The sequence below is a fragment of the Toxotes jaculatrix genome, chromosome 4 (assembly GCF_017976425.1).
Source record: "Toxotes jaculatrix isolate fToxJac2 chromosome 4, fToxJac2.pri, whole genome shotgun sequence".
In the NCBI taxonomy this organism is placed as follows: Eukaryota; Metazoa; Chordata; class Actinopteri; family Toxotidae; genus Toxotes; species Toxotes jaculatrix.
In genome coordinates, this window is record NC_054397.1 from 30,324,335 (window position 1) to 30,337,467 (window position 13,133).

At 39.0% G+C, this 13,133-nt stretch overlaps 1 protein-coding gene across 1 annotated transcript in view; it reads right to left on the reverse strand.

The window, feature by feature from the left end:
- Positions 1-13,133, reverse strand: part of LOC121180854 (glycine receptor subunit beta-like) — a 45,631-nt gene that overhangs the window by 18,071 nt on the left and 14,427 nt on the right. The window contains exons 3-4 of the mRNA XM_041036522.1: positions 1,937-2,066; positions 988-1,094 (exon numbers count right to left, since the gene is read on the reverse strand). Coding sequence (XP_040892456.1) covers positions 988-1,094; positions 1,937-2,061 — 232 coding nt within the window. The 5' untranslated portion in view covers positions 2,062-2,066. The remainder of the gene's footprint in view (positions 1-987; positions 1,095-1,936; positions 2,067-13,133) is intronic.

Consider the following 13,133-nt stretch of genomic DNA (forward strand, 5'->3'; position numbering starts at 1 on the left):
ACAGATACCAGATTGGTGCATCCCTAATTGAAATTCTTACTGATGACACACTGTTATACCTGTCCCTGTCCCCAGGAAATTTCATCTTTGTCAAACCACTGTTTGAATGCATGAAAGACTACTTCCTCCTGCTCAATGATGACAGGTCAGGAATCCTAGCAGCTGGGGCTAAACCTCAGCAGCGGGAAGAATATTCTTATCACTTTTTGTCTTTCAACACTCTCACTGTCACTGTATATTTACATTTATTTATTTATTTATTTAGCAGATGATTTTGTCCAAAGTGACATTTCAGTGAGGTACAATCCAACGGAGGTCAGGTTTACAGTGCAGTAACTGACATCAAACAGCATAGAAATACACACACCAGTAGTGGAAAGTAGTACTTGAGGTACAACATGTCCCTTTATATGTCTTTTCTCATATATTTCAGAGGGAACTGCTTTTTACTCCACAAAGTTTATCTGAGAACTATAGTACTTACTTTTTAGGTTAAGATTTTACTCATGTTAGACAGTGCAGATATTGCAGGATGACCACTGCTCCACCTGAGCAGATTTTTGGACAGCCTACGATGGGCCTATAAAACCATACATTTTTAAGAATTAAACTATAAATCTGTATATAAAGTAGTATCTCTCTCTCATTCACATACGCTGTGTGTGTGAGGGAGAGAGAGCCCTTTAGGTCATATATGAGGTGACACCTCCAGTATTTGTGTTGGACAACCCAAAAGAATTTTTTTTTAAATTATTTAATAAATGTGAACTGGTGCAACTTCAAGGTTCAGTTGAACTATTTTCAGTTCTGTCTTAGCAACAATAATAATAATGAGGTGCTTAGACTTTTGCAAACCCATCTTTTTATGGAAAATGCAGTCTGATTCTGGCAGAGCACACAGAAACATATTACTAGGTCTTGTGTGGTCACTGTTTTTCAAAAGAGAAAATGTTTGTCACCACTTACCTGTACAGTTTGTACCATTACCTTGAAAGTTAGGCCTTATTCTTGGGTCATAACTGACCATCAGACGGTTCAAGATGTTGGAGGTGGAGTTAGCCGGAACCTGGGCCAAATCTTCGGGGGACAACTGCCTGTTAAATACAATATGAATGGAAACAGATAATAAAAATAATTCGCATACACATCTATCTTTGAAAATTGAATCGAAGTTGCCTTCGATTCAATTTTCAAAGAGAGAACTATGACCTGGATGAATGAGAACATTCACAGACATACACATCTAGAACACTGGGTGTTTCTGAGCGGTTGCTTGAGACTTTTTGGACAGTATAATACAATGTGAATCAGTGATGCTTTGTAATACAGCCCACATTTCACATTGAAATTTGATTGTATGAATCAGGTAACAATACAATACTTACGTGTTCCTCTCACTTAAATGTAGGTAAAGAGTAAGAGAAAAACACTATGGAGAACAAGAGAGTAACATTGGGTATTTTAGAGGAAAAAAATAAATTACTCTTTTTGTAAATACTGAGCCACTATGGGGTTCTGCAAAATACTGGGAAACAAAACTGAAGTTAGGAAAAAATGGTGATAACCCTTTTCTTTCTGTGTAATTAGAGAATAAAAATAGGAGAACATTCAGCACTTGATATCATAATATCCATGATTTATTCTCACTGTGTAATTAGAGAAGAAAAAGGGCTCAGTGTATTATATAAAGAAATTATCCTACAGAAATAAAATGTTCTTGCTTTGTCTTGCTCTCAGTTTTGGAGGTATTGTCCTTACTCTGCCTGAAGAACAACGTACAACATGTATAATGTACTTTCACATGAGTCTGAAATAATACAGTGTACGGATAATGTGACAATGTGGTGTAAAGGAATGAAGACAGTGAGGGTAATGTTGACAGTAATGGCAGTGTAATGAGGAAAGATGCATTTAGAGAATCAGTGAATTTACTTACGATGGACAGACAACTTGCTTGCCTTTTTTTCCCTTCTTTGTGGATTTTCCTTCTTTGGTTGTGGTCAGTTGCCAACAACACAGAAGCAACAGCAGAAAGATCACCAGCCTCAGTCCAGCAGCCATGGTGCCTAAAAAAAAAAAGAGAAATACTGGTCTTTACATACGCTACATATAACAAAATCAATAACCTTAATAAAGTTGCCAACTTCTTCTTACATTTGGTGACTTTTAAGACCCCCAACTACAAGCAGCAGCACATACAGTCAACCAATCAACAGCAGAAATGTAAGCAGTCTGTAAATGTGCATACATCACTAAGCCCATTTCTTGTGTACAGTCTACGTTATTTTTGGAGTCTACAGGAGTGAGATTATTCCTGTGTGTGAGTAGTAGCTGCTTAGTTTAGCACAGACACTAGAAACAGTGGGAACCAGTCATCTGTCGTTTCTTTAATGTGTACAAAATCAGGCATGTAAAAACAACACTTTGTCATTGCATGTTTTAGTTCTGTTTTAGTATGTTTGAGTTCTGTTTTAGAAGTTTTTTGTTGTTGTTGTTGTTGTTTTAGTTTTTGGATAAATACAATAACTTCCTTGAGTGTCCACTGGTTGCCTGGCAACTGCTCAGAGACAAGAAATTCTGCCACCTTGCTGCCACAAGGCAATTGGTGCCTTGAATAAATGTCAAGTGTGTATTAGAGAGGAACACTAGAGGGCAGTAAAGATTAGTACAGGTGAGCTGATTTCCAGTATCAGCTCAGATTGGAGATTGGAGTTTTTCAAGACCTAAATGTTATTCTTCTCAAACTTGTTTTTTAGAGACTCACCTCCTCCCTGGTTATCACACATGCCACTGTAAAGTCCAAATATTATTAACACTGAAGTTCATCTTTTTGTTTGCACTTAATGGGCCACAGGAAATGCACCTTGACAAGCCACAGCCTGCACAAACTGCAGCAAACCAAAACCAAAAGATCAACCAGACTGTAGTAACTGTTTTCTTGAGGTCTGAAGTCTTCAGAGAGCAATTAGAAGTTAAGCCTCTGAGATGTTGAAGCTGAATCTTGTATTTCAATTTATAAATCAGCCAAGTCCAGCATTTTTAATCATATTGTTACAAAATCTTTTTGACACACAAAATGTAACAGCTTTCCCCCAATATTTCAAAACATTATATCTATGGGAAACATAATAAAGTGGTGAAAATAAGCCACTATCTTGGCAGAGCTGTGGGTGCTAAAAGTCACAATATTTTTTTTCCCCACTCCAGATTTCAAATGATTAAAATAAATTACATCGGATGATGTTGTAGCCTTATATGTTTGAGATGTCTTTCTGTCATAATCAGCTGCATGATGCCTGAGTTGTGTGGCCAGGTATTTTCTCCATTTTAATCTTCCAGATACTACTACTAAACTACTGTTAGTCACTTAAAGTATAGTTCTCTCTGAAGCATCGAAGAGAGACAGAAGGTTGTGATCAGCATGTGCTCTCACTCTATGGTTCCACCAAATCAAACACATTTGTAAAAAACTTAACTTGTGTTTACATGTGAGGACATTTTTTTTTCTAGGACACAGTTCTGCATCAGTTCAGTTTGTAAACCTACACCAAGCCACACCAACAAAGCTCAGTACCAGAACTGACCCATTACCCAAAGTAACCAGTAATGGAATTAGGACCCAACCGTACTTGCAATTAAATAGGCTATAAGTAGCTCCTGGGTTGTGCAGGCAAAAGCACAGGGTTAGGGGCACTTAACAGCCCAAGAAAAAATAGATGATAAAACCATATAGATACTCTTACTTCATTATCCAGACACCGTCACTTTTTGCACACTTACTGAGGAGAATGGTCAGAATACACTAAAGGCTACACTGACTCAGATAACTGCTCTGTACAAATGTGCTGAAGTTGTACAGAGAAGCACAAAAGGATCTTAGAATGAGCAACATGTCCGGCCTTGAGGAGGATGGACTACAACAGCAAAGACCACGTCAGGTTCCAGTCCTGTCAGCCAAGAGCAGAGATCTGAGGCTGCAGTGGACACAGACTCACCGAAACTGGACAGATGAAGACTGGAAAAACGTAGCCTGGTCTGATGGATCTGGATTTCTGCTGAGGCTGCAGATGGTAGGGTCAGAGTTTGCAGCCAACGGCATGAATCCATGGACCCAACTTTGTTGACAGTTCAGGCCGGTGGTGGTGGTGTGATGGTGTGGGGAATGTTATCTTGGTTCACTTTGGGCTTTAATACCAATCAGTCATGGTCTGAATATCACAGTCAATGTCGGCAGGATAATGCTCCATGTCACAAAGCTAAACTCAAACTGGTTTCATGAACATGACAGTGAGTTCAGTGAACTTCAGTAGAACCAGTAGAATCCAGTAGAACACCTTTGGGATGTAGTAGAGCAGGAGATTGGCAGCTTGAATGATGTGATGAATGCAGTGAAGACTGGGAATTTTGTCCTGGCACATGTTTAACTTAGATTACAAAGTGAAGTTTCATTACAAACATTTTAAAAATACAGATGTTGACCTGTATGATCAGTAATATGCACATAAAATAAACTGGAACAAAACTCATTACTGATGAAATTACTTAGTACCCAGACAATTTTTCAGTTAGTACTTCCATACTTTTAGTCTATGCAGACCCAAACAGATTCATATTAAACAAGTAAATGAAACGTTCTGAATGCACAATTATTAAGAAATACAATCAGATTTAACCATGAAAATGCTAACTCTCACTGAACATTTAAAAGTCAGATCACTATTATCAATTATCTAATATTATTGAGTTTAATGTGGGTCATTTCCATGTCATTCCAGCAGTTTTTGTTTCAAAATAAATGTTTTTATTTCACAAGTCAGCCTCATCCCAGTGAGTGTTTAAACTGTATGTCATTATTCCACCGTGCAGCAGTCTGTCTGTCTGGCTGTTTATAATTTGATGTATTTCACAATGTCTTGTTTATTTATTTAACATTTAAGATTTTGAGTATTCATTTACTTTCACTTATTCTTTTCTTCTTGTTATTGCAAAGTAACAGTAGTTTTAATTGAGTACAGTTTCTGACTGTTCTCCCCACCTCTGCAGAGGATGTATGGACAGCTATGGCCTGTGTACAGTTCTTCCACTGTTGGCTTTTCTTGTCAAAAGAATGACTTTAACAGCACTGGAGAGCTTATGTAACTATGTAATTACACCAATCTAGTCAGTGCCGGCTAACTGATAAGTTTAACCCTGTGAGCCCGTACGTATCATATATGATACCCACATTTCTGGGACTCATTGCATCACCATCAAGCATAAACTTTGCATTTAACCCTTTTAGATGAACTCTTATGCTCGTATACTGACTCCTGGTGGACCCCCCTCACTTTTCCAAATGTTTTGACATGTGTGATACAAACAAAAAATATAATTAGAATTTATTTTTTTAATTTTTTTTTTTTTACATTTTGTCAAAGGGACAAATAAAGAGTTCATATTTGAAAAATTAGAATTTTCTGACCATTCTTTCATAGTTCAGGTCTCACAGGGTTAATGACTGGATCCCTTTTTAGTTGAACTAATCTGGCTAATAACATTCCGTTACAGTGCTCAGTGTTGAACTAATGAATAACTGGCCAATGTATCGAATTAAAAAAGAAAATTTCAATCTATCAATATCAGTATCAGCAACAGCAAACCAGTATCAGATGACCTGTGATGAGGATGTTAAACTACAGAAGTGTGTTAGCATGGGGACTGAGCTCTTCATGTGAAAACTGTAGAGTGAGCTGTGATTGACACGCTGCAAAAAAAAGAGAAGGCTGGCTGACTCACACACATTCTTGTCTTACTATCTTTGTGAGGACACTCCTTGACGTATGCGTTCCCTAGCTTCTTACTATAACCTAAACCTGAAGCCTAAAACCAAGTCTGAGCCCTGAAAACAGCCCTTTGAAGGTGTGAGGACCAGACAAAATGTCTTCTCAGCAATGGTTTTGAAGACGTTGACTGGCAGGGTGTTTATTTTTTCACACATACCACAGACACACACACACACGCACACACACACACACACATACACAAAAGTGTCTGACAGCTGTGGAGATCAGCATCCTTAGCATCTTTATAAAATACCTAAACCACAGCATTTATTATCAATTATTTTTCTCTATCACAATGCATTTCAGAACTTCATCTTTTGGAAACTTTTGTAAATATAGTCTTGTTTTTCTTTAAAGTCTCTGGTTTTGCAGCAGCTGAACCTCAGTGTTGTTCAATTGCCAGCTGAGAGGGTGTTACAGATTATATGTCATTTGAGCATAAATAGGCTTTTATGTTTTGAAAAGGTATAACTTGTTTTTGCTCTAAGGGTCATTTCTGTTGTTGTTCAGACACAAATGTTTCTAACGCTGACTTTTGTACAGTCTCTATAATTCCTGTAGCTGAATACTATGAGTATTACCTAACCTGTACATTTTTAAACACATTTCTTGGTTAAATGTAACATCTGTCTCTCTCTCTCTTTCTCTCATATTACACTGCAGGATCCTTTGATGATAATTCAAAGGATTCAAAGGCTTTTTTTAAATTAGTTTTTTTGCCTAAATCATCTCCTCATAATCCTGGCCACCACTGGTAAAATTCCTTACATTCTCAGTTGAACAGAAAATGTTATTTTTCCCCTGTTACGTGCCAGGCTAGATTGTTTGTGTGTGTGAGTGTTTTTCTTTCCTGGTTTTCCCTCTCTCCTCCTGGTTTTTTTCTCTCCTCCCCTGTTTGCTCTCCAGGTGCCACCTAGGTGATTAGTGTCCTCCTGCGATTGGCTGCCTGCGTCCGGAACTTTAGAATAAAAGGACCAAGCTTGCAGAGTATCACTCTCTCTTTTGTTTCCTCCCTGATGCCTGTGTGCTGAAACAGGGAACTTTGATTTATTGTTGTAAAGAGGTATGTGGAGGGAGGCTGAGAATATTAGGTAAGTTGGGTATCCTATACATTATTTCACACACGTAGTTTTCTTTGTTAAACACACCAGGTTAGCGGTTGGTGCCACCCCTGTATTGTTTTGGTTAAATCATTTTTTTAGAGAAGCTAGTTAGCCCTTTTGTTTGGATTTACTTTTTAGAGGTAGGGGTAGTTAGGCCTGGTTTTGTTTTATTGGTTTCATTGATTGGGCACAACCTCATTTTGCTCTTCCTCCCCCACATTTGTTGTAACCTCTGTGATTTGAGAGCGTATTAGATTAAAAGTAGTTTTGCATTTGTTAACTGCTCTGACTCTCTCAGTTTTTGTTGTTCTATTGTGGCCATCCTACTTCCCCCTGGGGATGTAACATCCCCTGTAATATAATGGACTAGCTCAAGAGTGTGACTTAGACCATTTCATTTTGCCTAAGTCAAAAGGCAATTTTACAAGCTCTTCAAGATGGCGGCTTCTTCAAGAAGAAAGATCATCAGTGTGATGTTTGTGTTTCTTTCAAGCATGGGACCATCAGTAAGGCAGAATATGATGCACATGTCACCCAGAAAGATGAGGCAAGGCAAGAAAAAACATGACGAGGATTCTGCAAAAAATGTAAAGGCAGTTTGGACAATGGACTTGCAAGCTGTGCTAATGTGTCCAAAAACCCAAGCCAGCAGCCTATATTACAAAACGAAACTGCAGGTCTATAACTTCTTCGACTTGAGATCGAAGGAAGGGTATTGCTACATTTGGGACGAATCGGAGGCAAATCTGAGTAGCAAGGTATTTGCCCACATTCAATTTAACCATTTTGAAGGTGTGATCAAAGACAATCCAGAACTGAAGGAGATCATAGTGTGGAGCGATGGTTGTGGTTATCAGAACAACAATGCATTCTCTGAGCTCGCAAGAAAATATGGGGCACTTATAACACAGAAATACCTTGTTGCAAGGCACACACCAATGGAATGTGACAGTATGCACAGCACCATTGTACGGAAAATAGTTACAGATATCTTCACCCCTAGATACTACGTCGTCGTCATCCAGACTGCAAGAATCAGTCCATCACCTTACCACGTGAAGGTGCTCAAGCATGATGATTTCCTGAAATTGAGTGGATCTTACTTCATTAGCATCAGACCAGGCAAAAAAAGCTGGAGATCCGACTGTGCATGACTTGTGGGCTCTTCAGTTTAGCAGTGAAGGCAGGGTCCATTTCAAACTGTCCTCTGAGAAATCAGTGTGGGAAGCACTGCCACAGAGGGTACAGGTGCCAAATGAGCCGATAAGATGGATAAGAATGTTTCCATGTGCTCTGCCAATCAAGGAGAGAAAATTCCAGGACCTCCAGTCAATAAAACATGTCACTCCTGTGGAGTGTCATCACTTCTTTGACAATTTGCCACATTAATAGGCACCAGTCAAGAACCCAGCAAAGAATAGCTGGAGGGAGAAGTGAGGTGAGGGGATGTACATGTCTCCTCAGCTTCCTGTTTACTAGAGTTTGTTATGCTATATTGGTTACAAAGTTGCAGGTAATTACAGTACAATTGCCTAAGTCGCAAAGGCATGTTCAATAAATTGCCAAAGTCATTTATTCCTCTTATGTTATATAACTGACTGATATTGTTATTAGTATTTCAATAGTCATGAATTGTCATAACCTTTTTGGGTGAAGCCATAAATAAATGTCATATATTCAATATTTGGTTGAGTTTTTTTTTGTGTTTACAGTTTTGTGTTTTAACAGTTATGGTAAACAGTTCATTACTTGCACGCTACATTATAATTTGATGAACCAATTGATGGTGAGCCCTGCCCAGCGCCACGGTGGGCGGTCCTGAAGCCGGTGTAGCCAGCCGTAGGAATCCCCACTGAGACCATCCGATTGTGGACCAGATAAGAGATACATTCACATTACTAACTCTACCAGGGTTGAAGTACCTACAGGAATAGAACACTGGACATAGACATAAAAAGAGACAGACAAAACTGCTGAACCTTTCGCTCCTCACCAAAAGGGAGCAATGAGCTAACTGAGCTCAAATTGAAAGGACTGACTTATTATTTTATTTCTTTTTGTTTTTTATAAAGCTCTGTTTTATTTATTTTGTGTAATAGCTGCAGAATTGTCAATTTAGTTTTTCTTTTTTCTTTGATGTGGCAAGATAATAAAACTGCCAACTGTTCATTTAAGCATTACTTCCCTGTGAGTTGTTTGGGCATTGTTCTTTACGGACCTGTGATAGTTGTAGGTAACTTCCTCGCCATAGCATATTAGCAGTAGAGGTGCTACACACACAAACACACACCTATACACACACACAGCTTTTATTTAGAACTGTGTGCAGTCCTGATTTATGTCTCAGGGAGCTGACTGCGGTTCTGATTTAGATTTAAAAGCCTTATTCTATCTCTTGCTCTGAACACCGGAGGCTGTCAGGAGGGGACAGGAAAAGCAGCAGTAGACACCACTGAAGAACACCCTTCAACATGTAGAAAGAATATATATGTGTCTGAGGAGCAATTTATTATTTTAATAATTTAATGGACAAGATAAATCAAAACCCCTCGAACTCTGCTGATGTTTGAAATAATGATGATGAAATTACAGGGTTTAAAAGATGCGCTAAACCAAAGCCCCTCCAGCCCTGAACCTTTAACCCCTTGAATGTTACCAACAACACTGCTGAACACTTAACTGAATGTTAAATGCTAAATGTTAAATGTATGCAGAGTGATTCAGACCTACTGAGAGCTTTAAACACAGCTGCAGACTGATTAACGGTGCCTTCTGCCTCAGCATCCGTCAGCCTACTCAGAGAGGGGGAATCCTTGCAACATCAGCAAATTATTTGCACAGAATAATTCTTCCCAACCAAAGGTGGTGACATGAAGTGCATTAAAAAATAACATGGAAATAAGATCTGGAGTCACAGATGCAAAGGTTACTGCTCCATATCCTTTGACTCTACCAGTACATGGGAGGAGTTAAAACCTTTAGTTTATACCAACTACAACAAGATGTTAAAATTCTGCAAACAAACATAAATACATAATAATTGGGAGCAAACTTAATCTATTCCCCACAGATTTATAACCAGGGAGGCTGCTGCTCTACAACACACTGAGGAGAGTGAGTATGAGCAACATGATAGAGAATATGAATAAATTCATCACACAGCTGAGGAAGAATTTCTTTGCCAGGTTTGATGACTTTGGAATTTCCAGGTGTAGTGGACATGTTAAGGGACCGGAGGACTTGCCCTCCGTGACCTCCCACAGTTACACTATTATTTGTACAGGAAGCAGAGACAAACAGAGGTGCCAGAGGAAAGAGTCTGTTGGCAGACTGCCAAAGCCTGAGACAACCTGAGATACTGGCAGAACCTGATGCACAGGTATCAGACTGATTAAAATGTTTCATTCAAATAAGAAGGTGGTGCCCCTATTTAACAAGTGTATATCAAAATTAAAAACCTAATTTTGCGACACAGGGATGCCACAGAATTCGTGTGTGACCCATTAATGCCCAGGCACAGAAATCTCAGAATTCTGTAGCTGGATGAAGAGATGATTCAGAGTGGACTAGCTGACATCCAGGCCTCCAGCAAAATATGCTGTCTGTGCTGCTGAAAGCCTGAGGGCTGTTTGGGTGGTTTGTCCCCAAGACACACTGAGGACAGCTGTGTAAGTGCTCATCATGTTCGGGTCAACATGTACACGTGAATCTGCATTCTCTGAAAACACTATTGAGATGCATGACAAGAACTGACTGTCAGATCTGGGAGGACTGCTTGCGAATATGCCCAACAGCTGTCAAGCTGTTAGAGGGGAAATGTCATTTCTCCCATTAACCAGATGTGAATATTTCAGCCTCATGATTTTATTCCTGGGATTCAGTGTTGAATGACATGGTTGACTTAATGTTTTATTTGATGGACAGATGCCTTTTACAGGAAGCCACAGTGAACTGTTCCATTCAACTGACTTGCAATGTTGAAAGCAACATTTCTGACGACTGCCTGTCTGTTTTATTCATTTTTATCCATTTTCTGTTGTCACACAAGGCTTCTCTTGTTTTTTAAGCAAATTCTTTCACCGAGAAGTTTTTGTTCTAATGGGCCTCTGTAATTGTGCATGTGAAAAAACAAAGATTAAATAAGAGCATGGTAAAAAAGAAAAAGGAGGAAGAAGATAGAAGATACAGCACAAGCCGCATTCCTTTCATTTCAGCTTCACCCATCAGGTTACTGTTATTCAATGCACAGCCAGTGAAGCAAGCACCGCTCTGTGAGTGAGGTTGACCTGATTCTTGCATCAGGTTCTATGGGCTACTCGCTAATAATAAGCTCACAAGTGGATTTATATTGTCTTCAGAACGTCCTTAGGTCGAATAGTTGATATATCATTTCTAATAAAATTTAAAAAAAAAAAAAACAACAACAGTTACTTGGATTCTATGGATTCCATCTGTGAATTTAGTATATGGAGTCCTCTGTCCAGGAACTCCTCACAGAAACCAACCATGCCACTCACATCACGCTGTGACTGGATATGACCGGTCCATCAGAGACTGATGCTCCCCAGGTCTAAACTTATATGCAATGTGTGTACAAACAGTTCCCAAAATATGTGCACAGAATGGGATATAACTACATCCAGTATGTTTTCCAGTTTAGCAACTTCAACATCTCTGATAAAACTGCTGATGCTTCTAAACATTAAAACATCATTCTTCCTGTTTTTAACTGCCTGATCCAAATGATCTATTATCTGGATTACATGTTCCTCTACAAATGTAACACATTTTCTACAGTTATTTTTTTTTTTGTTTTGTTTTCAAAACCATAAACAGTATCCTACATGAATACCATAAAATGTACTTTATATTATACCTTAAAACAAAAATTATTTGGATTATTGGGATCCACAGCGTCATGGCGTTCATTCATCTAGGAAATGTCTTCTCCAGTCAGAGTTCAAAGTCGCATTGATTCTATCTGTGATGTGTGACTGTCAGTTTTACTCCATCAACATCTCCCTCTGTGATGACTAGAGCACCCGCAAAATGGTAGGAATAAACCGGTTCCTCCAAAGTTTTTCCATCAGCTTATCATAGTGGTGTAGACAGAAATAGTCTGGAATCTCCTGCAGATAAACAGGATGTTTTGGGCTCCGGTGATGAACTTGACACCCTCAACAGATTTATGATCTATAGTCGTACAGAACTTTACTCAGCAGAACAGCAGCCTGTTTGTTTCATCACTGTTGCTCTCTACTTAACAGAGACAGCCAGGTAAAGTAGGTGAAAGAGGGTGAAGGTTAAGATGATGGTGTTAGAGGGAGACGCATGGTTTTTCTTACGCTCTCTTCAGAGGATGTGTTTGTAGAGGGCTTTGCTCTAAAATAAGACAACCAGAATGTCCTTCCACTTCTGACTGCAGTGGAAAAGAGTCGTAGTCATTTCAGTGGTTTTCAGTCCAGCCGTGGCAGGTACATGTAATGTTGCCAGAAATGTACAAATTCAAATTAAAGTACTCTAGGACGAATTCTTTCTCTTCCTCCTTTCTCGTGCAAACCTGGTGGCTCGCACTTTAGCACGGGAGGGTTGGCACTTCGGCTGCCATACAATGTTGAATATTATAAAAGTATTTATTTAAGCTCCTCATTAAAATGTATAATGGCTATTTATTCTTCATTCACAGGATAAGTTGTTCAGAGATCATGTAACACCACAAAGGTCCCCCTTCTAATTTCAGATGCAAAAACGGCAAGGACAAGGCAAAAGACTGAGAATCACAAACAGACAGGTTATCAGGCAGTAAAAAATGCTGGAAAGCTCCAGCACAACAGACAGTCTGGAGGGCAATGAATGGAACCAAGCTGGTATAAATACTGTGGGACTAATGAGAGAATAGGGAACAGGACCCTCGTGTACAAATATTGCGTGTGCACACAAACATATGTGTATGCCACCTTTCATGCTCATGGTCAGATGTATCCAGAGTGAAATGAATATGAAAATTTGCGTTCCTTTGCACCAACTTCATGTCATGCATGTTTTTAATGGTTATCACCTGGTAACACTTGAAGCAATGCAGTGAAACTACTAACGTTAAGAACCGGTTTATGAGTCTGTTGGACCACCTGAAAACAATTGCACCTCAAACACTTACATGTAATGAACTAAGAGAACAAAAGGATGCTGTACATACCCTGATACCAGT